This window comes from Pleurodeles waltl, chromosome 6, assembly GCF_031143425.1.
Source record: "Pleurodeles waltl isolate 20211129_DDA chromosome 6, aPleWal1.hap1.20221129, whole genome shotgun sequence".
Classification (NCBI taxonomy): domain Eukaryota; kingdom Metazoa; phylum Chordata; class Amphibia; order Caudata; family Salamandridae; genus Pleurodeles; species Pleurodeles waltl.
In genome coordinates, this window is record NC_090445.1 from 1,707,163,759 (window position 1) to 1,707,186,668 (window position 22,910).

Consider the following 22,910-nt stretch of genomic DNA (forward strand, 5'->3'; position numbering starts at 1 on the left):
CCCCGTCTGCAACCTCAGCATCATAATAAACAGCAAACTCACATTCAACCAGATAACGCAGTGGCCTCCTCCAGCTCCCACCGCCTCCGCATGCTACGGAAGATTTTCAAATGGATCCCCATCGAAAACCATCATCCAAGCCATCGTAGCCAGCAGATTAGACTTTGGAAAAAACCTTTACATCTGACTCCCCGCACAGCTCCTCTACCGCTTTCAAATCATCCAGAATGTATCAGCGAGACTCGTCCTGGACCTCCCCAGAAAGACCTACATCACCCCCCACCTTAGAAGTGTTCACTGGCTAGAGATGCAAATTGAAGGCACTCCCCATCGCTTACAAAGCCCTCCACAACATCGGACCAAAGCTAATCAACCACAGACTCTCCTTGCACCAACCAACCAAGGAGCTTTTGTTCAACAACTCGCACACATCCCTGGAGTCCGAGGCAGCAGCAGAGGATGCTCCTTCGTCTACCTCCTAGCCAAGACCTGGAACGACCCCCCTTCGAACCTCGCACACCCTCAACTTCAGGAGAAAGCTCAAGACATGGCACTTTGGCGATAAGTAGCTACAAACGCACAGCGACATCTGAGCGCCTGGATACCCCCTGTGGTGATAAGCCATGCTTTACAAATCCTATGATTGACTGATTATGCCACTTTCAGAAGTACTGTGGCATGGTGTGCAAAACAACAATGGATTAAACCCAGATCTGTGACTGGGGGTGAGTGTTTGAAAAGTTTTAACACTCCGTCCATCATCCTTTTGTTTTGCTAAAGTTGCCCCAAGTGGGAAGGTTATGCCCAAATGTGGGCCCCTTGCTAACTGTGCCACTGGATTCAAGCTAGCCTGGCTGATAAAGGGTGATACCCTGAAACCGGTCCCAGGATGTTTTTTTTCCGGTCCAGGGAGGACCTAGCCTGGCAGTTCGGGCTGGACTGTTCCTATGGGGAACAGTGTCAAGACTGATTTGCACATGGCTGGGTCCAATCTGGGGTGGCATGGTGAGCAAAAAAACGATGGATTAAACCCAGATCTGTGACTGGGGTAGAGTGTTTGAAAAGTTTAAACACTCCGTCCGTCATACTTTTGTTTTGCTAACTTTTAGAAATTTGACATTTTTCTGCCTAAAGCCTCTAGCAGCCCTTTCAGAGCTAATTCCCAGCTGCCTCCTAGCAGCCTGATGGTAGGTGTGAACTGCTATCAGGAAAAGGAACATTGGGACCTTGGCTGGGAGGCAGTGTGACCTCCTCCAGACAGGATGGTCTAGGGCATGGATACAAAGTGTGGCTGCCCTGACCTTCACATGTGGCCCCTTGGGTGACAGGAGCACTGGGCTGCTGTTTACTCAACTCAGCTCTAAGATATTAAATAGACAATCATTTATTTCAAGTTTAACAGGTCTTAAAGAAAGGAAGTAACTAGGGAGTCCTGTGCTTCACTTTAGAAACACTTATTTTTAAAAGCATCTTGCTGCAAAAAGTGTAAAAATATGACCGTGGCTTCAAAATTCTAAACGTTATTTAGTTAACATGCAGAACCGTGTCACCTAAGTACAATTTATTATATCAGTGCATTGAGAATGTTTAATTTAAAAGTGATAGTTTTCAAACCTAAATTTAGAAATATTAATTATTTCTCCTACCCTGACAACAACGCCAATAGTGAATTAAAGAGGCAAGTCAGTTATGTGTACTTTTTAGGTGGCCTGGGTTCCTATTATGCACAAACAAAATTATAGTTTATTAAATCAAACGCAAGAGGAGGTTTTGTACAACGCACATCTTGCATTTCGAGGTCCTCTTATATCATAATGAAGAAAAAGGAGGGAGAGTGAAAATAAACATTTGCCTAGGATCACACAATTTGGGGAATTCAGGATTAATTACAGGTTTTATGGTTTCGCATAGTTCAATTCCGCCACTAGATGTATATCCTTTGCTTCGCCTACATCGATTTTAATACCAATGCCCCCGGCCCCCTCGCCCAACCGCCACCTCGCTGGCATCAATGCGGCCCTGGGGCACATCACAAACCAAACTTTTTGGCCCCTGGGAAAATGTTCGAGTACCCCGGGTCTAGGGGATTTGGCCACCAACTCTACCAGTTTCAGAGGGGCAGCCACTGTCACAGGCAGATTTAACTTACACCTAGGCCTGCCTCTGCAATTGTTGAAATAGCCAAAGTGGCACCAATGCAGGGGAAGAGGGGGACCCTACCCCAGAGCTCATTTTTCAGGGGGAGTTCCTCATTTCCCTAAACACACCTCAGAGGTGTGCCCATAGCTCTGACACAGGGAAGGAAGATTCTGATACCTTGGATTTGGCCAGAGAGATGCTGGCAATGCAAGGCTAGAGGTACTGCTTTACCTAATTCTTCTTTAGTGCCACCTTTCCCACCTGCCATGAACCAGGAAGCAACTGGTTAGCAGTCTTCTTCCCCAGTTAGACCCCCTTATATAATACTGCCAACAACAACACACAACATCAAGGAAAATCAATTTTTCGTTGCATCTTTATTTTCCGATTGACAGAGTGCAGAGAAGTGGCCCATCCTGCGCTTTCAGTCCTCTGGGGATGCTGTTCAGTTTCCACCCTCTGCCTGCTGGGCACGCAAGAAGCTGGCCTTTTTCTGCGCCACTCGATCCTGTCGCTGGCTGCGTGACAATTTTGCCCGATTCCAGCTGTGTGCAAAAACAGATGTAGTTTAGAGCCATACTACTGAATCACAATATTTAGCGTTATTTACTAGAGGGGTAGTTAGCGTTATTTACTAGAGGGGTAGGAAGTTCAGCACTCTCCTCAGCCAGTCAACTACGCAGTCTTAGACGCACTACTCACCGTTTCACCTTCACCTCCTTCGGCGGTTTCTTCTCCATCACTGGGTTAGAGCGGATTCCAGAGTGGGCCGTCTGGTATATCGCTTCCAACTGTAGGGGGTCAAGACCAGAGAGAGTGACCCTCAAGAGCTTCACAGTGGCAAGAACCATTGACGATTTTATGTCCCATCCCACAGCCTAGGTGGCTGCACAGTGCTTCATGCCCGTGGAGTGTAAGACTAGGAATGAAGTGTGAGCTGGGTAACTCTGGATGACAGCAGTCAATAGTGCTGAGAGCAGTGTGTGGTTTGCCCGTAACAAGCAGTGCCAACAAGAATAAGATGAACTGCGAGACACGGATGAATCACCAGCAAAGCCTCTCGTGTGGCAGGACCAAGCAAGGCATGGCAACTGTGTAGGTATCAGGATAAACAGAAATAGCACGTTTCTTGCTTTGAACTGCATGCTCACTGGGAGGTAACATCTAGTGTTCTAATTCCAGCCCTACAATATCTGGGGGAAAGGCAGCTCCTCCTCCCCCATTATTCCAGTACGCTTGCTTTACTGTTATAACTCTAGCCTTGGAATATAAATTCCACAAGTCTTTTTTAGGAAGGAGTAAAAAGTAGTAATCTTGCTTTGCAGAAAAAGCTGCGCTAATGGCATAGGTCAGGGCAGAAAATTAGGAATACCCCCAAGAAACCAAGAGAATATGATATATCTAGTGTCCAAGACAAGATGCTGTCTAGTCATTTAAAGTGAAATCAGCCTAGTAGCTTAAACTGGGATGTGAAGATGTGGCTGAGATCTGGCAGAGGGGGCAACTCTTTATGATGATTATAGGAGCCAAGCACAGATGTCTCGTGGCTATGTTTGGATGTGAGCAGTGCCTATGATGGCAGTGTAACATGGGCATCCAAGGTCTTAGGATGGCTTCCAAGCTTGACCAAACTGTAATCCCCCCCACTCAAAAATGGTGCTGAACTGGAGCCATTGATTTATCTACCAAAATTGTGACTGGTTAAAAATGCAGTAAGGAAAATAGTCGTAAATGGTGTGTTGTGCTCACAGGGATTTGTACTGTGCTGTTTGGCTAACAGTATTGCCCTGCAGCACTGTGGGGACTGGGCACCTTTACACTTTGTTCTCAAGGATCCAAAGAGCAGAAACTGTTTTTAGTTGAGGCTGATTATCAGTAATGTTGGCTAGGTTTATATTTTGTGCCTATGTTTGATTGTAGGTACGTTGTTATGGTTCATGTTGGGTGTGTGTAGCTAGGGATTCCTCTGCCATTTAAAGGACTGATGTGCTCACCTTAGGGATGTGTATTTGTAAATTAGTCTATGGTGGCTTTTAAACTAGACTGGCCGTGGGGTGCTTGATTATTTAGATAAGTGGTGTCTTGGAAAGGTATATACTTTTAAGGAAAGTGAAGTGGTGAGCTCAAGTAAATGGCCCCTAAAACGTGCTATATGTGCGAGCGTAGTTATGACTAATGTGTGCTATTGGAGGTAGCAACTGTTTACGATTATACGTGATAGTTTTATGATCTCGGTAAAACCAAACTATATGAACGATATAAGCTAGCTTATGAGTGCATTGTGTTCTGTCTTATGCATTCTGTTGTCTGTTATTTAGTGTAACATACTTTTAAAAGCACATCGACTTCTTAGGACTATTTGCATACATACAGCGCTGCACAACCCTATGCAACACCATGAGTCATGTAAAGCTGTGTTTTACCTGGTGTCATGTTGAGAGTTTCTTGTTACCCAACTACATGGAAATTCAGAACTGTGTGAGAGACAGGTTATCAGGGGTCTGTAAACAGTTGCATTTAGAGTTTGTTGTTGGTAGAATGGCAATGCTGCTACACATGTGGCAATACCTACCTATGGGATTTACCTACACGGTGCTGAGTGTGTGTGCAAGGAGCTTTGCCTGTGCCCTTCTGGATGCGGGGTATAGATCTATTGATTTTCTGCCCACCAAGACCCAGGTGCAAGTTTATCCCTCGAGAGGAAAGCATAGGGCAGACAATGCAGACACACAGATCTGACAGAAGCCGCCACACTTAACAGGCGGCAAATGTTCAAGTACAGGGATGCTATTCCATGACTGTGATGCATTCAAGGCAGGGACCTCAGCATGGGCCAACTAGACTTCTCACAGCTGATCCTCACAATCACCCTCGCTTACTAGCCTGAAACGCCTACCACCATTATACTGAAAAGAGAGACACTGCATCCAACACATTTTAGGGACAATGAATAATTCAGAATACAAAATCCTAGAATTGTCCTGTGAATTTCTTTTTCCAACTCAGATCTTTTTTTTTCCAAATAATTTGTTTTGTTGGGTATCCAAAGTGAAAGTAAAAAACAAAAAAACTCCTCAGTGGAATGGTTATGGTTGCAATCCCAAAAGTCTCATGAGAAAATGCAACAAAAGACAATTGTAGTTAACCAACAAATCCTAAACTTGGGCCTAATCCCAGATCAGAGTACAAGCACAAGGTTACCACAACAGATGCGCAGGTCTTCTACTGGGGAGGATCCAAACTCTGTTCTTCTATATCCTACATGAATCCAAAGATATTTGTAAAGGTTGCCTCACCCACGACTTATCAAGGTGCACTTAACCAGTGGTGGGAATTCCTATATAAAGTTACCACTGGATGTTAGCAGGCATCCAAATATGTAATAAAAATATCTAAGGGTATACCCTTAGGGTACTCCCTTTATTCTGCGAGTATCCTTGATATGATTAAAAAGAAAGATTTTTGGATGTTTGATGAAAGTCGATGGTTCATCTATCCAGAGTTTTTGTCAACATGTTTTGGCTGAATCAAAAGCCCACAGGTCTTCTTCAGAGCTCCTACAATCCCTGCTTGTTTATACATTCATGTCATGCTCAATTATGAGGAACATGGTGATCATACCTCTTTATTCACTTTTTGTGATTCACCTGCAGAAGTAATTCATTGCAAAATAACATACGATTGTTATATGCAACAGTGATCTATTTGAAATAACACATTCACCCCTTCCTCATGAAAACTGCAAACATCAACATACTAAAATAGCGTAACAGTGGATTGTGCAGGATGTCACTGCCCATCACACATGCATACAATTAAGTGACCCTATACTGATGTTTGAAAAAGGTTGTACACTTTTAATTAGAGCAAAACACTTTGGCAAAAACTCTAGATAAATGAACTATTGACTATCACCAAACATCCAAAATTCTTATTTTTAATCAGCTCTAGGGTACTTACAGAATAAAGGGAATCCCCTATGGGTATAATGTGATATTTATATTACATATCTGAATCTCTGCTAACATCCAGTAACAACTTATATAGGAACCCCCACTAGTTGTGCCTGCCAAGGTAGTATTACCTACTTTAGTGTGGACTGACTGCTTATAATGAAGCATGCCACGGTATGTTGTGGGTGAGGCGACCTTTCCAAATATCTTTGAATGCCAGTACGATAGACTTAAGATCCTCCCCAGCAGAAGACCTGAGCATCTGCTGGGTTGAACAGTATTTTGGAAGTAAAGTGTTCTAACATTTATTTCCTCTTTCTATCCATCTGTGAATTCACTCCTAAAACTAACACTTTCAAGAATCTTAAGCCATCACTAAGGGGCCAAGTGAAGTCTAATCCCAACCATACTTTTCAATATCTGATCTAATAAAAAATACAAGGTTTTCAATATAGCCTATTTAAAAATGAAAATACTGCAACTCAACATATTTGATTTTGCGTTTTTGGGTGTTTCTGTTTTCTTACATGTTTGCCATTATCGCTAAAATGACTGGAGTTCATTTCCTTGAGTAAAGAGGAGTGTAATGCACGTGTATGCTCCACGAGGCCATCTCTGCTTCGCCCTTACCATGTCAGCAGCGACGCCATGCTTGATGTACTGTGAGAACTGCTTCTTGAAGAGCTCCTCGTCGTCCTCTGCCAGCTGCTTCATGTAGTCGCTCACATTCTGCCCGTAGATGTGGCGCCGGTGTGTGTCTGGGTGAAACTCCTTGCTCTCCGAGTCATAGCCAGGGAACCTCTTCATGCTGCAGGAAGAGAGGAAGGAGTCAGGCCCTAGCAACCAGCCGCGAGCATGGCATATCATCACTGGCACGGGCACTCTATGGATACCTGTGCGGGATGGCGATCCCTCCGTCCACTGCTCCTTTCAGAACACTGAAGACCCGGTTCCCAGTCGTGGTTCTGGTCAGCCCGGCGTCCAGAAAGCAGGTGAATGCACCTGGCTGGCCGTCGACACTCTCTACATTGTACTCATCCCCTGTGATCTCCACCTGCCCCTCGTACACTTTGTCCAGTCCAAACTTGTTCAGCAGCTGAAAAGAGGTGGTTGGCACCGATTAAAGGGTGGGATAGCCAGTACCATCGCAGGGAAAAAGAACAAGAGCCCGAGAGGCAAGCAATGCTATTGTACTCAGAGACTGCTTCTACAAGACACGAATGCAGGCACATAAATGATAGCAGTAGTCCACATGTAAGGCTGCGGTCACTTGCAGATCACCTAATGCGTGGTGGACACAGCTTCAGAATGATTAAAGCACAAGCATGATATACAGATAGGTCAACAAAAAGCTGCTCGCTCAATGAAACTTTCCGTCATCCCATGTGCGGCAGGGTGTACCACATGGTGAAAGCCCACCAGTGGCCTCAGCGCTGTCCGGCGAGAGGGTTAATACCATTACTTAAAAAGTTCCACTAAAGACAATGAACAGCAACCACACATCAGCATGCAACACACTAGCCGCCTAGAGTCTTACCCTGCGGGCCAAGAGCAGGCCGGTGCAATAAGCTGCTGCATAGTTGGTCAGCCCGACTTTCACGCCATATCTGGGGAGCTCATGTGAGTATGCAGCGCTTACAATCATGTCTCCCTCAATTCTGGCGAACGCTATCTGCAGAGAGAAAGAAAGGAGAACAGAACTTATTGCACACATAGGCATAATACTAACAGCTGCAAAAACTCATCACACACCACATCTTGTGGGGCTTCTCTCAGTCAACCTACAGAGAAGGTAATTCACTGCAGGCTACAACCTACAGAGAAGGGAATTCACTACAACCTACAGAGAAGGGAATTCACTGCAGGCCACAACCTACAGAGAAGGGAATTAACTGCAGGCCACAACCTACAGAGAAGGGAATTCACTGCAGGCCACAACCTACAGAGAAGGGAATTCACTGCAGGCCACAACCTACAGAGAAGGGAATTCACTGCAGGCCACAACCTACAGAGAAGGGAATTCACTGCAGACTACAACCTACGAAGAAGGGATTCACTGCAGGTCGCAACCTATGAGAAGGGATTCACTGCAGGTCGCAACCTATGAGAAGGGATTCACTGCAGGTCGCAACCTATGAGAAGGGATTCACTGCAGGTCGCAACCTATGAGAAGGGATTCACTGCAGGTCGCAACCTATGAGAAGGGATTCACTGCAGGTCGCAACCTATGAGAAGGGATTCACTGCAGGTCGCAACCTATGAGAAGGGATTCACTGCAGGTCGCAACCTATGAGAAGGGATTCACTACAGGCTACAACCTACGGAGAAGGGATTCACTGCAGCCTACAACCTACGGAAAAGGGATTCACTGCAGCCTACAACCTACGGAAAAGGGATTCACTGCAGCCTACAACCTACGGAAAAGGGATTCACTGCAGCCTACAACCTACGGAAAAGGGATTCACTGCAGCCTACAACCTACGGAAAAGGGATTCACTGCAGCCTACAACCTACGGAAAAGGGATTCACTGCAGCCTACAACCTACGGAAAAGGGATTCACTGCAGCCTACAACCTACGGAGAAGGGATTCACTGCAGCCTACAACCTACGGAGAAGGGATTCACTGCAGGCCACAACCTACGGAGAAGGGATTCACTGCAGGCCACAACCTACGGAGAAGGGATTCACTGCAGGCCACAACCTACGGAGAAGGGATTCACTGCAGGCCACAACCTAGGGAGAAGGGATTCACTGCAGGTCACAACCTAGGGAGAAGGGATTCACTGCAGGTCACAACCTAGGGAGAAGGGATTCACTACAGGCCACAACCTACGGAGAAGGGATTCACTGCAGACTACAAGTTACGGAGAAGGGATTCGCTGTAAGCTACAACCTACGGAGAAGGGATTCTCTGCAGGCTACAAACGACGGAGAAGGGATTCACTGCAGGCTACAAACGACAGAGAAGGGATTCACTGCAGGCTACAAACGACAGAGAAGGGATTCACTGCAGGCTACAAACGACAGAGAAGGGATTCACTGCAGGCTACAAACGACAGAGAAGGGATTCACTGCAGGCTACAAACGACAGAGAAGGGATTCACTGCAGGCTACAAACGACAGAGAAGGGATTCACTGCAGGCTACAAACGACAGAGAAGGGATTCACTGCAGGCTACAACATGCGGAGAAGGGATTCACTGTAGGCTACAACATGCGGAGAAGGTATTCACTGTAGGCTACAACATGCGGAGAAGGTATTCACTGTAGGCTACAACATGCGGAGAAGGGATTCACTGTAGGCTACAACCAACGGAGAAGGGATTCACTGAATGCTACAACCTACGCAAAAGGGATTCACTGCAGGCTACAGCCTACGGAGAAGGGATTCACTGCAGGCCACAACCTATACGGAGAAGAGATTCACTGCAGGCCACAACCTACGAAGAAGGGATTCACTGAAGGGTACAACCTACGAAGAAGGGATTCACTGCAGGGTACAACCGACGGGGAAGGTATTCACACCAGGCTGCAACCTACGGAGAAGGGATTCACTGCAGGCCACAACCTAAGGAGAAAGGATTCACTGCAGGCCACAACCTAAGGAGAAAGGATTCACTGCAGGCTAGACAACCTACGGAGAAGGGATTCACTGCAGGCTAGACAACCTACGGAGAAGGGATTCACTGCAGGCTAGACAACCTATGGAGAAGGGATTCACTGCAGGCTAGACAACCTACGGAGAAGGGATGCACTGCAGGCTAGACAACCTACGGAGAAGGTATGCACTGCAGGCTAGACAACCTACGGAGAAGGGATGCACTGCAGGCTAGACAACCTACGGAGAAGGGATTCACTGCAGGCTACCACTTGCAGAGGTACATGCATCTTTTAACACGCTCTTATGTATGCCATCACCAACCTACGGAGAAGGGATTCACTGAAGGCTGCAACCTGGGAAGAAGGGATTCACTGCAGGCTACAAACTAGGGAGAAAGGATTCACTGCAGGTCACAAACTACAGAGAAGGGACTCGCTGCAGGCTACCACTTGCAGAGTTACATGGATCTTTTAACACGGTCTCATGTATGCCATCACCAATCCATGGATTCTGCACCTTGTTCACTGGTTTTTAAGGTTGCATGGCAAAGATGTAAGAATATCAAAAAGACAATATTTGTGCAGCCTAACAAACAAGCATGGAACCTATAAATGAAACGTATAGCATTCCCTGTGCAGTTGTATCATGGAAATGAAACGTGTAGCATTCCCTGTGCAGTTTTATCATGGAAAATACAATGAATTGAAAAGTAACACAAACTAGCTTTTGTTTATGACCTTTATGTTCCACACTGACTTCTATCCCTCTTAGTTTGTCCTTCCCCTCTTAGGTGATGTAAAGTAAATTTTTCCTTTACCAGTGTACTTGGGAAACTACTTCATTTGTGCAATACACGGACAAGCAGCAAAACAGCCCATGCTAATACATAATCCAACCTTAGGATCTGCAACCAAGCTGTACTAGGGTTTAACCTTTATAGAGCTTTAAGGCTTCAACTATCTCAAGGAACAAATACGCTCAAACGTTCTATAAAAGGTTTCAGTGTACTTACACACACACACACACACACAATACTACACACACACACGCACGCACCAGCACAAGCTGCAGACAGAAGTTCACAGATGGCTGGACTTTTTTTCAATACAGTGGTGGCGACCAATTGCCTCTTCGCCACCTTCAAGCTTCAGAAGAAAACCTACTTTGTTCTAACGATTCCATGCCTTGCTTATCCCTACTTGCTTCCACATCTTGTCTGGAAAATATGGGGAAGAGCTCACCTTTAACATTTTACCTTGATCAAACAATGCAGTAATATAAAATAAAATGTCCTGGCCTCCCACTACCCAAGAAGCACTGTGTCCATGCTGCATGAGACAGAAATGGCAGGCAGGCACCTCATTGTTGCCTCTTACTACTACATTCCTACAGTGACTGGGCGCAAATTTCCACATAAATGCAATTTGCATGTTCCACTGCACCCTTGTTGATTTTCTCTTTCCTCCTCCCATCTTATAGAGCACTCGCTATTACTACTCCAACATCTACAGTTAAAATGTAGAATTAGGTGTGGGGTGTTCTACAGATTCATGGCATAAAGCTCTGCACAAAGATAGGAAAAGTGTATGCGTATAGATCTCTGTAGGCACCATCAGCAATAAATTTAAGAGTATGTATAGTTGTCCTACAGAAGTCATACGGCAGATGCTTTTCAATGCATTTGGGACTAGGGCCCATGACCTGTAGTAACAGCATTCCAACTTGTAATACTTTTCAGTCAGAGTCCAATCTGGCATCACGAGCTGTTCTTCAGGTTTCAGCCAAACGTGACATTTTACTCTTTCTCAGACAGGACTTGAAAAATCTACTTTACCACTCACTATGGTGAGTTTACTTTATGAGGTTGAGCTATTTTTAGATTCCACTCGACTCTTCTGGCGAGTGGACAAAGAAGAGGTGTTCTGTTCAGTCAAAACTGAATTAGCAACTAAGATGCCTTTAAGTCTTATTGTTGTCACATTTGCTCTGTGTTCAGAGACAGAGGTCAAAAGCCAGTTAGTCTTCTTGCAATGCAAATACTTTTCCTTGTGACTGCAGAGTTCCAGGATTGTATAAGGTGAACTGTCTGAAGTATGTGAAATGAAAGGCTTTTGGAATTAGGTTTTTCCTAATACACAACATGTATATAACTAAGTCAACTTACAAACATTTCAAAATATATTTCAGTAGCTGTGAAAGACCATTTGTACTTTTATGTGATGAAAAAATATAATAGGATGAAAAAAGTCAGAACGCTTTACTTGGTGATGTGCAAATTATAAATGTTTTTTTTTCTGAAACCCAATTTTCCCTGATTATTGTTAATATACTATATAGTTTAATCAGTAAAGCTGCAAGTTAGAGAGAAGGTTTTTGGACATTTCTTGGAAAGTTACTGTCTGTAAATGACAGTGCACTACCACATCATGCATTAGTAAAACATTTATTTAAGGTGAGTGTTTAAACATAAACTGAGAAACACTCCTGCCCTGATGGCAAAGCTATTAGTAAACTATGAGGCAAGCCATGCATGGATCATGTGTACCCTACCCTATATGTGGGCTAGATCTATTACACATGGAGGAAATGTTTAGTGTATTTAATCAAACAAAAAAGGATTTTTTTTTTTTTTTTACAGCAGAAATGTTGAACTCACATATTTGAAGGTGCACTCATGTGAGAATGAAGAAAATGGCGACTGTAAAATACAATATTTGCCTAGGATCACACAATCTGAGACCCGTTTCCGGGTCAAGTACATTACAGTTAGGTCGAGGAGATTATTCAAGCTACTCGACCTGCAGGTCTAATAACATCTTTATGATTTTTTTAGGACTATCGGAGCAGGTTCTAAACAAGCACTGGCAAAGCCAACACTCGGGCCTTGGCAAGGCAGCAATTTTTTTTTTTTAACAACCATATGCAATGGAAATTAAATCTGTAACAGTAATGAAAAGCCAAAAAACTGACACTGTCTAAAGGTGGTGTGGATATTTTAAATGACAAATCGCAAAAATTAATTAAAAAAAAAACATGAAATGAAACGAGAAGTAAAATCAGAGCTTAGAGTACTAGCCACTTAACTGAAGTGGACTACATTCTATGTCGACGTGCACATGTGCAAGAGATGAAAATGCAGGCATTCACAGTGAAGAAAACCAAGGGCTGAAGTTTGCTAAACTAATGCTCTATGCTGTAGAATGTGGTGGACAAGCAAAATTTGAATGACACTTGTACAGATCAATGACTGAAGAAGGCTGACTGAAAGGTCCTTTGCATTTCCATATATGCATAGAATTATTTTTATGGGGTTTTTTTTCCACATTCACTCAATGCTACACAACCACTCACCTGGCTTATGATATCCCGGTTGGTGATTCGCACAATCAATCTGTATTTTGGGGTGTTGTATTTGTTCTTGTCTTGAATGACCAGGCGTTTTCGTGCATAGTAATCAGTCTTTCCCTCTGTGGAGACAAAAAAATGCAGTGTGATGTCTAATTTTCCTGATTTTAGCTGCCTGCCAAAAAGAAGAGAAAATCTGTATCTCCTTCTACTCAGCGTGGAAAGTTATGCACCCTTAAGTCAGTGAACAGAGGTGTAGGCCTGAACTGCACTCCACTTAGACAAAGAGTACAAACAGGCATGCTGACAATATGACCTCAGAAAGTAAAGTGAATGCAAAACTAACTTAAAGAGAAAGCAGGCCAGAACAACATACATAACCATATTCAGATAAGACTCAAAAAAATATACATCTAGGGTCACTAAAATAAATAAATTTTTGTGGACTACCGACATAGAGCTGTGCAACTGTAGGCTTCATAAACCACTACCATGCACCATTTACCCCATCCCCGCCTCCTGATTTAAGCAAGGTTGAAAGCATGGGCTTTCAGAGGGCGAGCGGCATCCACACTGCACTTACCCCTGCGACGGCGGAACTTGACCTGGTACCTCTTGAAGTAAGCCTTGTTCTTGACAACCTTTACAAACCCCTGTGGATAAAAAAGACCCAATGTCATCACCAGCCTATAACAGCTGCACTCCCACAGGCGCATTGAGTGGGCCTGTCTGAGCCTAGAACAGCAAAAGAGCATACTTGTGTAGAACCTCTCACTGGTTATTCTAGGTTTGAGTTAGTAGATCAGGGCTACCGTACGGAACCCAGAGCACCCGACGTTAAAATGAGCACTGACCAGACATTAATGACTTTGACATTAGTGTGGGAACTGAACAGACAACCCATAGTTCCTGACATTACTGTGAGCACTGCCCAGAATGACAACCCATTGCCAACAACATTATTCTGAGCACTGCCCGGACACAGACAACCCATCAACACCATCATACTAATCATGCCACAGACAGAGACAACCAATCACCATAGACATTATTGTGAGCACTGCCCAGACAGAGACAATCCATTGCCACCGACTTTATTCTAAGCATTAATCAATGAGGGTTCATCTATCTAGAGATTCTGGCAACGTGTTTTGGCCGAATTAAAAGCCCACACAGGTGTACGGCGCTTGAAAGCTAATCTGGGGCACATATTGTCACGGATTGTCTTCGATTTGAACTTGCCCCAGATTTATCGGACTAGGTGTCTACTATATGTCTGTCCTGATAAAGACCCCAAATTATTTATCTACTTAAGGGTTGAAACGTCGACTTTTCATGGGCCTACACAGATCATTGATTGCTGGATACTCAATCTCAAATGTTTGAAACACTGTTTGGAATTGTTCAAAACTTTAAATTCTTGGGTATCAGCCATTTGTACATATTGTAGATCAGGCTTCCCCCAACGAGTAGCTCGTGAGATACTGGTAGCTGTGTTCAACCCAGCTTAGTAAATCAGAAGCTTTGCTTGGTTGAGGTAACATATCTGTACAAAAAAATGTAAAGCATGTATTTGAGATGAAAATGTATGCATTCTCAGAACTAATTAGCTGATTTTTGATTTGATAAACACATTTAAAGCGGATATTGCCGGGTCAATCATGCAGAGCTGTAGAGACTTATTACAAAAACTACTGGCTTTCTATCAAGGCCACTGCAGCTATGGCTATTATGTATTACCAATGTAAAATCATTCCACACTGTCAAAGGCTTGTTTTTCACATTGTTGCAATGAACTGAGGTGATCACTGCTACAAGCTTGCGTATGGTGGCCACGAGTATAATGCTTTGATGCCGTCACCATTACAACTGTAATAACATTAGTTGCTAAGGATAATTTTCACTGAACATAAGTAGCTTTTATTACAGAAAAGGTTGGAGACCCCTGTTGTAGATACCTTTTTATTTTTTGTACTTCTTTCATTTGGCGTGGCTCGCTGATACACTTCTCACCGCCCCGTCACCTGGAGCACCTGTTTGTTCAGATCAATCTCTTGAAGCTTGTGCTTCAAATACAAAACTGAAACACTTGTATCTTCTGTTGTATGTTTCTTTGATCTTGAAACATTTGATGCATTCTCTCATATCTTTCAAAACCCATGACTGTAAACTTTTGCTTAAATTTGAAATCCTTCTAGAACACTTGTTTATTTGTAGTTTTATTACCTTTTTCTAGGGAATTCAGGGTGCCCCATTTTTTTGCTACCAACATTATTCGGCACACCGCCCGGACATAGATCCCATCACCCGATACTATTCTGAGCACTGCCAGGAGAGGGACAACCTATCATCCCCGACATTATACAGAGCACTGCCTGGATACAGACAACCCACCATCTCAAACATTAGCCAGAGAATTGCCAGGAGAGTGACAACCCATCATCACAGACACTAGACAGAGCACTGTCCTGACATAGACAACCCATCATCCCTGATACTATTCCGAGCACTGCCAGGAGAGGGACAACCCATCATCACAGACAGACATTAGCCAGAGCACTGCCTGGACACAGACAACCCATCACCACAGACATTGGCCAGAGCACTGCCTGGACACAGACAACCCATCACCACAGACATTGGCCAGAGCACTGCCTGGACACAGACAACCCATCACCACAGACATTGGCCAGAGCACTGCCTGGACACAGACAACCCATCACCACAGACATTGGCCAGAGCACTGCCTGGACACAGACAACCCATCACCACAGACATTGGCCAGAGCACTGCCTGGACACAGACAACCCATCACCACAGACACTGGCCAGCCTGGAGTGACAACCCATTGCCAATGACCTTATTCTAAGCATTGCCCGGAAAGGGACAACCCATCACCATCGACATTATCCCGAGCACTGCACGAAGGGGCAACCCCTCACCACCAACATTATTTTAAGCACTGCCCAGACACAGACCAGAAGCAGACAACCAACAGACTTATGAGAAATGACCAGACAGAAGGCCCTGACATTTTCATCAGTGACTGGACATAGACAACCCATCGCCATTGACATTATTCTGAACACTGCCCAGACATAGATGACCCATAGAAACCATTATTCTGAGCAATGATCAGACACTGTTCTGATCACTGACCAGACAAAGAGACCCCACAGCAGCTGATGTGCTTCTGCGCACTGATAGAACAGCCACCCACAGCGTACATGCACCATTAGAGACTCATTGTACTGTTAGTATTACTCCGTCAGGGCACTCACTTCACAAACTCTTCCCCGTACAGCTCCTTTAATATTACTACTCAGTATACTGTCACTTCACAAACCCTACTCTATGTACCTTTTTTAACTTGTTCGGTGTAATCACTTTAAGCGCTCTTCCTCTGTTCAACTTCTTTAATGCTGTTCACTGTACTGTCACTTTAAGCGCTCTCTTGTGTGTAGCTCCTTTAACGCTGCCCAGATTAGTCACTAGGTGCTATACTATGTGCAGCTCCTTTAAAGCTGCTCATTGTACAGTCACTTTAAGAAGTCTCCTCTATGCAGGGTTCAGTCACTTTAAGCGCTATATCCCATGCAGATCCTTTGATGCTGCTAACTGTACTGTCACTTTAAGCGCTCTCCCATGTGTTAATGCCCATGTTCAGTGTACTGTCACTTTAAGAGCTCTCCACGGGTATTAAGCTCGTGTTCACTGTACTGTCGCTTTAAGAGCTTCCCAGGTGTAGTAATACCCATGTGTACTGTCACTTTAGGAGCTCACCGTGAGTATCAATGCTTGTGTGTACTGTCACTTTAAGAGCTCCCCCCCCCCCCCGGCTCACCCTTCATGGCCCCCAACACAACAACGGTGACAATCCGCCTTCATCCCCCGCCATCCTCCCCAGAGACGGCCGTGTCCTCGCCCCCAGAGCACAGTCCGCCTGCACACCCCCTCCCGGCCCGGTCCAGCTCACCATTGTGTGCGCTCGGACCGATCTGCCCGGGACTCCTCAGGTAGCGACTTCAGCTGCGGGCCGTGGACGGCCGGAAAAGGACCCGCCCCCGGCGCGCGGGCCGGAAGTAGGCTTGTGCCGTACGGAAGCGCCAGACGGGCGCCGCCATGTTTGGGACACAGCGCATGCGTGATATACGTGCAACCCCCCCTCCCTTCGGAAATCACAAGTCCGCGTACTACACCAGTAAAGGGATAGTTGGCGTTCCGCCGCGGCGGCCATCATGGGTGGGTGTCTCAATGCTGTGTTTATGACTCACCTAGAGGCAGCCCTTCTTCTAGGATTGAATTGATTTGATCGTATGTATATACAATGAAAACTAGCATGTAGCAATGAGTGCTATGGCCTTCATAACTGCCAAGTTTCCTAGCTCCATGCGTGATGTGCTGTTCCAGTCCAGTTTTTTTCCTTTGAATTCTGTGTCTTCTAGTTCTGTTTTATAATTAAATAAACACACCTACCCAGCCCTGCTAAGTACCACACATGAGGTGCTAGACTAACGCATTTAATGTGGTTGTTGTAGCCAGCATCATCATATTAAAATGCAGTAATCATGCATTTTTAGTGGCTTGACCACCAGCGCACTGAGCCTGGGGAAAAAGCTGGTAGTGACCTGGACCGTGCACAGCATTACAGCAGCGGGCATCCAAGTGCTCAGTGATGTCTCCGACTGCTGCAGGCTGGTGGCTGGCTCAGCTATGCTCGCTGGTTCCAATCACAGCGGCATTGCCATTCTCGTGACATGGTGGCGTTATCATAGAGAATGAACAATGTGTCCCATGATTTGCCTAATGAATTCCGTCCAAGACAGGACTTGAAATAGAGATTTTGGTGCCTGCAGCCTCTGATTGACACTGGCCTGTGCCTGCCGTGGCTTGCTCTCCCTGCCACCAGACTGTCACTAATCAGTCTCAGGTAATTTATCCTTATTTTAGAGCATCATCACCACTGTGGAGCCTGTTACAGGCAGCTGTGCTCACAGGTCAGGCCGCGCTGGGGATGGTGTGCTCCGCTCTGCTGAGCTGTATGGTCCAGATCATCAAATCAAATCAAATCATTAGCATTTATAAATCGCGCTACTCACCCGTGCAGGTCTCAAGGCGCTAGGGACAAAGGGGGTGGTTATCGCTGCTCGAACAGCCAGGTCTTTAGGAGTCTCCGGAAAGCGGAGTGGTCCTGGGTGGTCCTGAGGCTGGTGGGGAGGGAGTTCCAGGTCTTGGCCGCCAGGAAGGAGAAAGATCTCCCACCCGCCGTGGAGCGTCGGATGCGAGGGACGGCGGCGAGTGCGAGGCCAGAGGAACGGAGGGGGCGGGTGGGGACGTAGATGTTGAGGCGTCTGTTGAGGTATTCCGGTCCCTTGTCGTGGAGGGCTTTGTGTGCGTGGGTGAGAAGTCGGAAGGTGATCCTTTTGCTGACTGGGAGCCAATGCAGGTGTCTCAGGTGTGCGGAGATGTGGCTGTTGCGGGGTACGTCGAGGATGAGGCGGGCTGAGGCGTTTTGAATGCGTTGCAGGCGATTTTGGAGTTTGGCGGTGGTCCCAGCGTAGAGGGTGTTGCCGTAGTCCAGGCGGCTCGTGACGAAGGCGTGGGTCACGGTTTTTCTGGTCATGAGATCATCTCAGAGTCATTTACTGCATGATTGGACTGTGTGAGTTGTCACACTACAATTCATTTAATTTGTCAGATCTTGACAGGTTGAACTTTCAAGCACAGTAAAATATATTTTATAGTTTCACTTCCTGGCTGTAGCTCACTGCTCTCAGGCTGCTCTGGTGCCGCTACAGGGGTGGACAGCGTTCCGGACATGACCACGCAGCTGACAGTAGGTGGAGTTGGTAAATTACTTATTTGAATTATTAGATAGCACTAAAGCTCTTGAAGATTACAGCCTGACTGAGTCTCAGCTTGCTCCTCTCCTCAGGCTGCCGGTGCCACGGTGGGCTGGGGTGCGCTACTAACAATAATGAACTAACTCTGACCAATTTAATTATTGATAGCAGCTGAGATCTGCGCTGGGGCCTCTCAGCTTGTTTGGGGTGATCGAGTCACGTGTGGGACAGAGAGCATACAGACTGATGTCATGGCTACACATTTGTTTTAAAGTACAATCAGGTTACAACAGCACTAGGTTAGTGCCCTTCCTGGTGCTTTGCAGCACTTTTAAGCTCTTCTCAGAGTTTCTGGTTGCTCAAATGGGTGTAATTTCTGATATTTATATGTTTCCCTCGTCTTCATTGCTTGATTTTGGCGCAAGAAAGTGTCACTCATAGTCGTTGAAATGTCACTCATATTTACACTGAAATCATAAAAATATCACACATAAGCAATCTGAAGCCTTGGCAGCCATGGAAAAGTGATCAGGGTTGGAATAATTTAAAAAGCTAAATTGAAGCAAAACATTTTAAAATAATGTGTCTTTTGTTTACTTTAGTAGTCATGATACAGAGCTGGTTACTGCATACAATATCAGGTAAAAACTGTGTAGCGACGTATTTCTCTACAGTTTATATAAAGAGCCAAGAGTTAATGGAAGTCCCCCGTGATTCTGCACTAATGATATCCATGAGAAAAAAGGGCTCTTGTGCATGCTTCTTTCTAGGAGCTAAAGGCAGCACTCTTGGTCCAGTCTACACATACAGCTCTAAGACTAGATCTGATAACTTTTGATTTATTCTTCTATGACGCAACCCTTTAAGGTTAGGTTTGCATCAGGTTTTCCAACCAATACACAGTGGAGCCTGTACAATAAACATTGCATACTATTCCTCATATAACTCCCCCCCACAAACGAGAAATCTCAATACGGTAATCCATCTTTATCTCCCAATATAATCACATTTTGAATAGATCACTGCCACTTGAGGAGAGTAGAGAGTCAGCAGAAGAACAAAGAAAATATTCACAATTAACCTCTATCATATCTCCCTACCCGATCCCCAGAAGAAAACCAGCAACAAATGCAGCGACTAGTTCCCACCCACCCCACATCCCAGGAAACAAAACACATACTGAGCACTAACAGGATTACAAGAGTCACTCATGAGTTGGTATGCAGGTTCTTTTTGAATAGTATGGCACAGTCCACTTGTGGGAAGTGGACTCTAGCTCAACCTTGAATTTTATTGGGAATTTGACGGATGTGGTCCAGCACCTGGCCAGCATCTCTCGCTTCACCGCCATCAACTCTCATTTTCTATGTAACAGTCAGGGTGCAACTCAGGAGAAAACAACAGGCAGCAGCCCCCAAGTGAAGCCATTTTCTTGCAGATAGTCACATACAAAACTCTCTCTCTCTCCAATATGAGGAGCAAATATCACTATAAGAAATTGGGTTATTAGTTGCAAAGAATGTCAGTCCTTCAAAAGCAATAAGTCTGCAATTGTCTCACTACTGGGAACCAGGTGCTCCAATCAATCACTTGACTCCCTCTGAGTAATGAAGCAGAGCAGTTTAAGGCCTACTCAGGAGGCGCTGTGGGCTAATAACGCTGGTGCACAACAACATTCAATAAATTGTCAAGTCAATGTTTTTTCTTTTAGAAATGAAACATTTCTATTACACACAAACACAAATATGTACATCAGGTAAATTCTTTTGGTGACACCCTTATATCACACTACGCCTCTAGTGGTTTCTGAGCCCCACCGTCCCAATACCACACTGTTAGAAATGGGGTCTCTAGTTGGCAGACAGTTTACACCCTATCCAATTAGGGACCCTCACTCTAGTCAGGGTAAGGGAGATACACAGCTCAGATAACCCCTGCTCACCCTCTTGGTAGCTTGACACAAGCAGTCAGGCTTATCTCAGAGGCAAAGTGTAAAGTATTTGTACACACACACACTCACACAGTAACATAGAGAAAACACCACAAAAGTACTCAACACCAGTTTAAAAAAATAGCCAATATTTACCAGAGTAAAACAAGACCACAATGACAAAAATCCAACATACACAAACAAAGATATGAATTTTTAAAGGTTAAAAGAGTTTTAATCCTGAGAAATCAGTGGTTGTATCCTTATAACACACAGTACCTCGGATGTGTCAAAAACAAAGATGGTGCAGGCCGCAAAGGAGGTGATGCGGCTAAAAAGCAAGCTATGCATCAATTATTTTCACACTGGACAGGTGATGCATGGATTTTTCCCCCACCAGGCTGGCAGTGCATTGATTCTTTTCCCGCCCACCTGGCGATGCGTGGATTCTTTTCCCGCTGGACTAGCAATGCATCGATTCCTGGTTGCGGAGCAATGTCGATGAAGAAAATGATGGCAAGGGAAGATGCATGGAAAACCCAAACGCACAGCAATGATGGATCTTGGCTGAAGCAGGCGATGTGTGGATTTTGTAGCCACGAGACAGGCTATGCATCGAGTGTTTCAGCTGTGGTAGAGACGCTGCATTGATGTTTCTGCTGCAATGGCCTAGGTGCGTGGATTTTTACTCAGGTTACCATCTTCCACTTTTAAGGACCCACGGACTGGACTTGGCACCACTTAGCAGGTCAGGACTCTCAGCAGAAAAGCTAAACATTTATTTTTAAATTGTGAGTTCAGAGACCCCAAACTCCAAATCTCTATCTGCTCCCAGTGGAAAACTGCACTTAAAAGATATTTAAAGGCAATTCTCCATGTAGCAGTATTTCACTATCAGGACATGTAAAACACAGCAGTACATGTCCTACCTTTTAAATACACAACATCCTGCCTTGGGCCTACCTTAGGGGTGACTTGCATGTAGTAAAAGGGAATGTTTGGGTCTGGCAAGTGGGCACACTTGCCAGGTCAAACTGGCAGTTTAAAACTGCACACAGACACTGCAGTGGCAGGTCTGAGAGATGTTTACAGGGCTATTCATGTGGGTGGCACAATCAGTGCCTCAGGCCCACCAGAAGCATTTGATGTACAGGCCCTGGGCACACATAGTGCACTTTACTAGGGACGTACAAGTAAAGCAAGTATGCCAATCATGGAGAAACCAATCACCAATCCAATTTAGACAGAGAGTACTTGCATTTTAGCACTGGTCGGCAGTGGTAAAGTGCCCAGAGTCCTAAAACCAGCAACAACACAATTCAGCACAGGATAATATCAGGAGGTCAGAAGCAAAAAAGACAGGGGAAACCACACCAAGGGCCGAAAGGCCTAACACACACCATACTAGGTGCAGCATCTCAATAAAAGGGAGTGTTATAAAAGGGTGTTAATAAAAGCAATCACACATGATGATTTAAGCTTGTAACATCACTGAAATCAATGGGGACAATAGCAATACTCACATGTATTCATTATATTGGTAAACATTACATTGTTTGTTACTACATAGCATTTCAAATTCAAAACATGTATCAGAGTATTTTGTTAATTTTAAGTAGACTGCTACTGCAGTCATAGGACCAACCACAGGGGATCCCACACTCCAGAGCCCGAAAGCAAAAGCACCAGCTCTGGGAGTGCTTTAAAATAATGGTACAATAAGTCCACAAAACAGTGATGGATGGAATGATTAAACGAGTCTCAGCCACTGGTAATCACTCGAGCCACATCCCAGTCCATCATTATTTTGCATACCATGCCACCTCAAGTTTGGAACCAACTATATGCAAATCAGTCTTCACCCTGTTCCAGTAGGAATAGTCCAGCCTCAACGAGGGCAAAACTGTTTTTGTGGCTGCTTCTGTTCCAGTTCAGGGAGGACCTGGCTTGGCAGTTCGGGCTGTATGTAGCCCAGAGTGATTACCAGTGGCTGAGATTAATGCAAGCATTCCATCCATTACTGTTTTGTATACTAACTAAAATAATGGGAAGCTTCTCCCGGGGTCATCCTTACAAGGCCCCAGGAGACCTAGAGTCAG

The 22,910-nt window shown here is 45.0% G+C and overlaps 1 protein-coding gene across 1 annotated transcript; it reads right to left on the bottom strand.

The window, feature by feature from the left end:
• Positions 1 to 2,497: 2,497 nt before the first annotated feature.
• Positions 2,498 to 17,130, bottom strand: LOC138301408 (large ribosomal subunit protein uL18B-like). The gene is made up of 8 exons (XM_069241863.1): positions 17,015 to 17,130; positions 13,622 to 13,691; positions 13,045 to 13,160; positions 7,630 to 7,764; positions 6,986 to 7,188; positions 6,723 to 6,900; positions 2,842 to 2,930; positions 2,498 to 2,684 (listed from the first exon to the last, which is right to left on the bottom strand). Exons 1-8 carry the CDS (start codon positions 17,015 to 17,017, stop codon positions 2,585 to 2,587), a joined length of 894 nt encoding a protein of 297 aa, XP_069097964.1. The 5' UTR covers positions 17,018 to 17,130; the 3' UTR covers positions 2,498 to 2,584.
• Between the last annotated feature and the right edge of the window lie 5,780 nt (positions 17,131 to 22,910).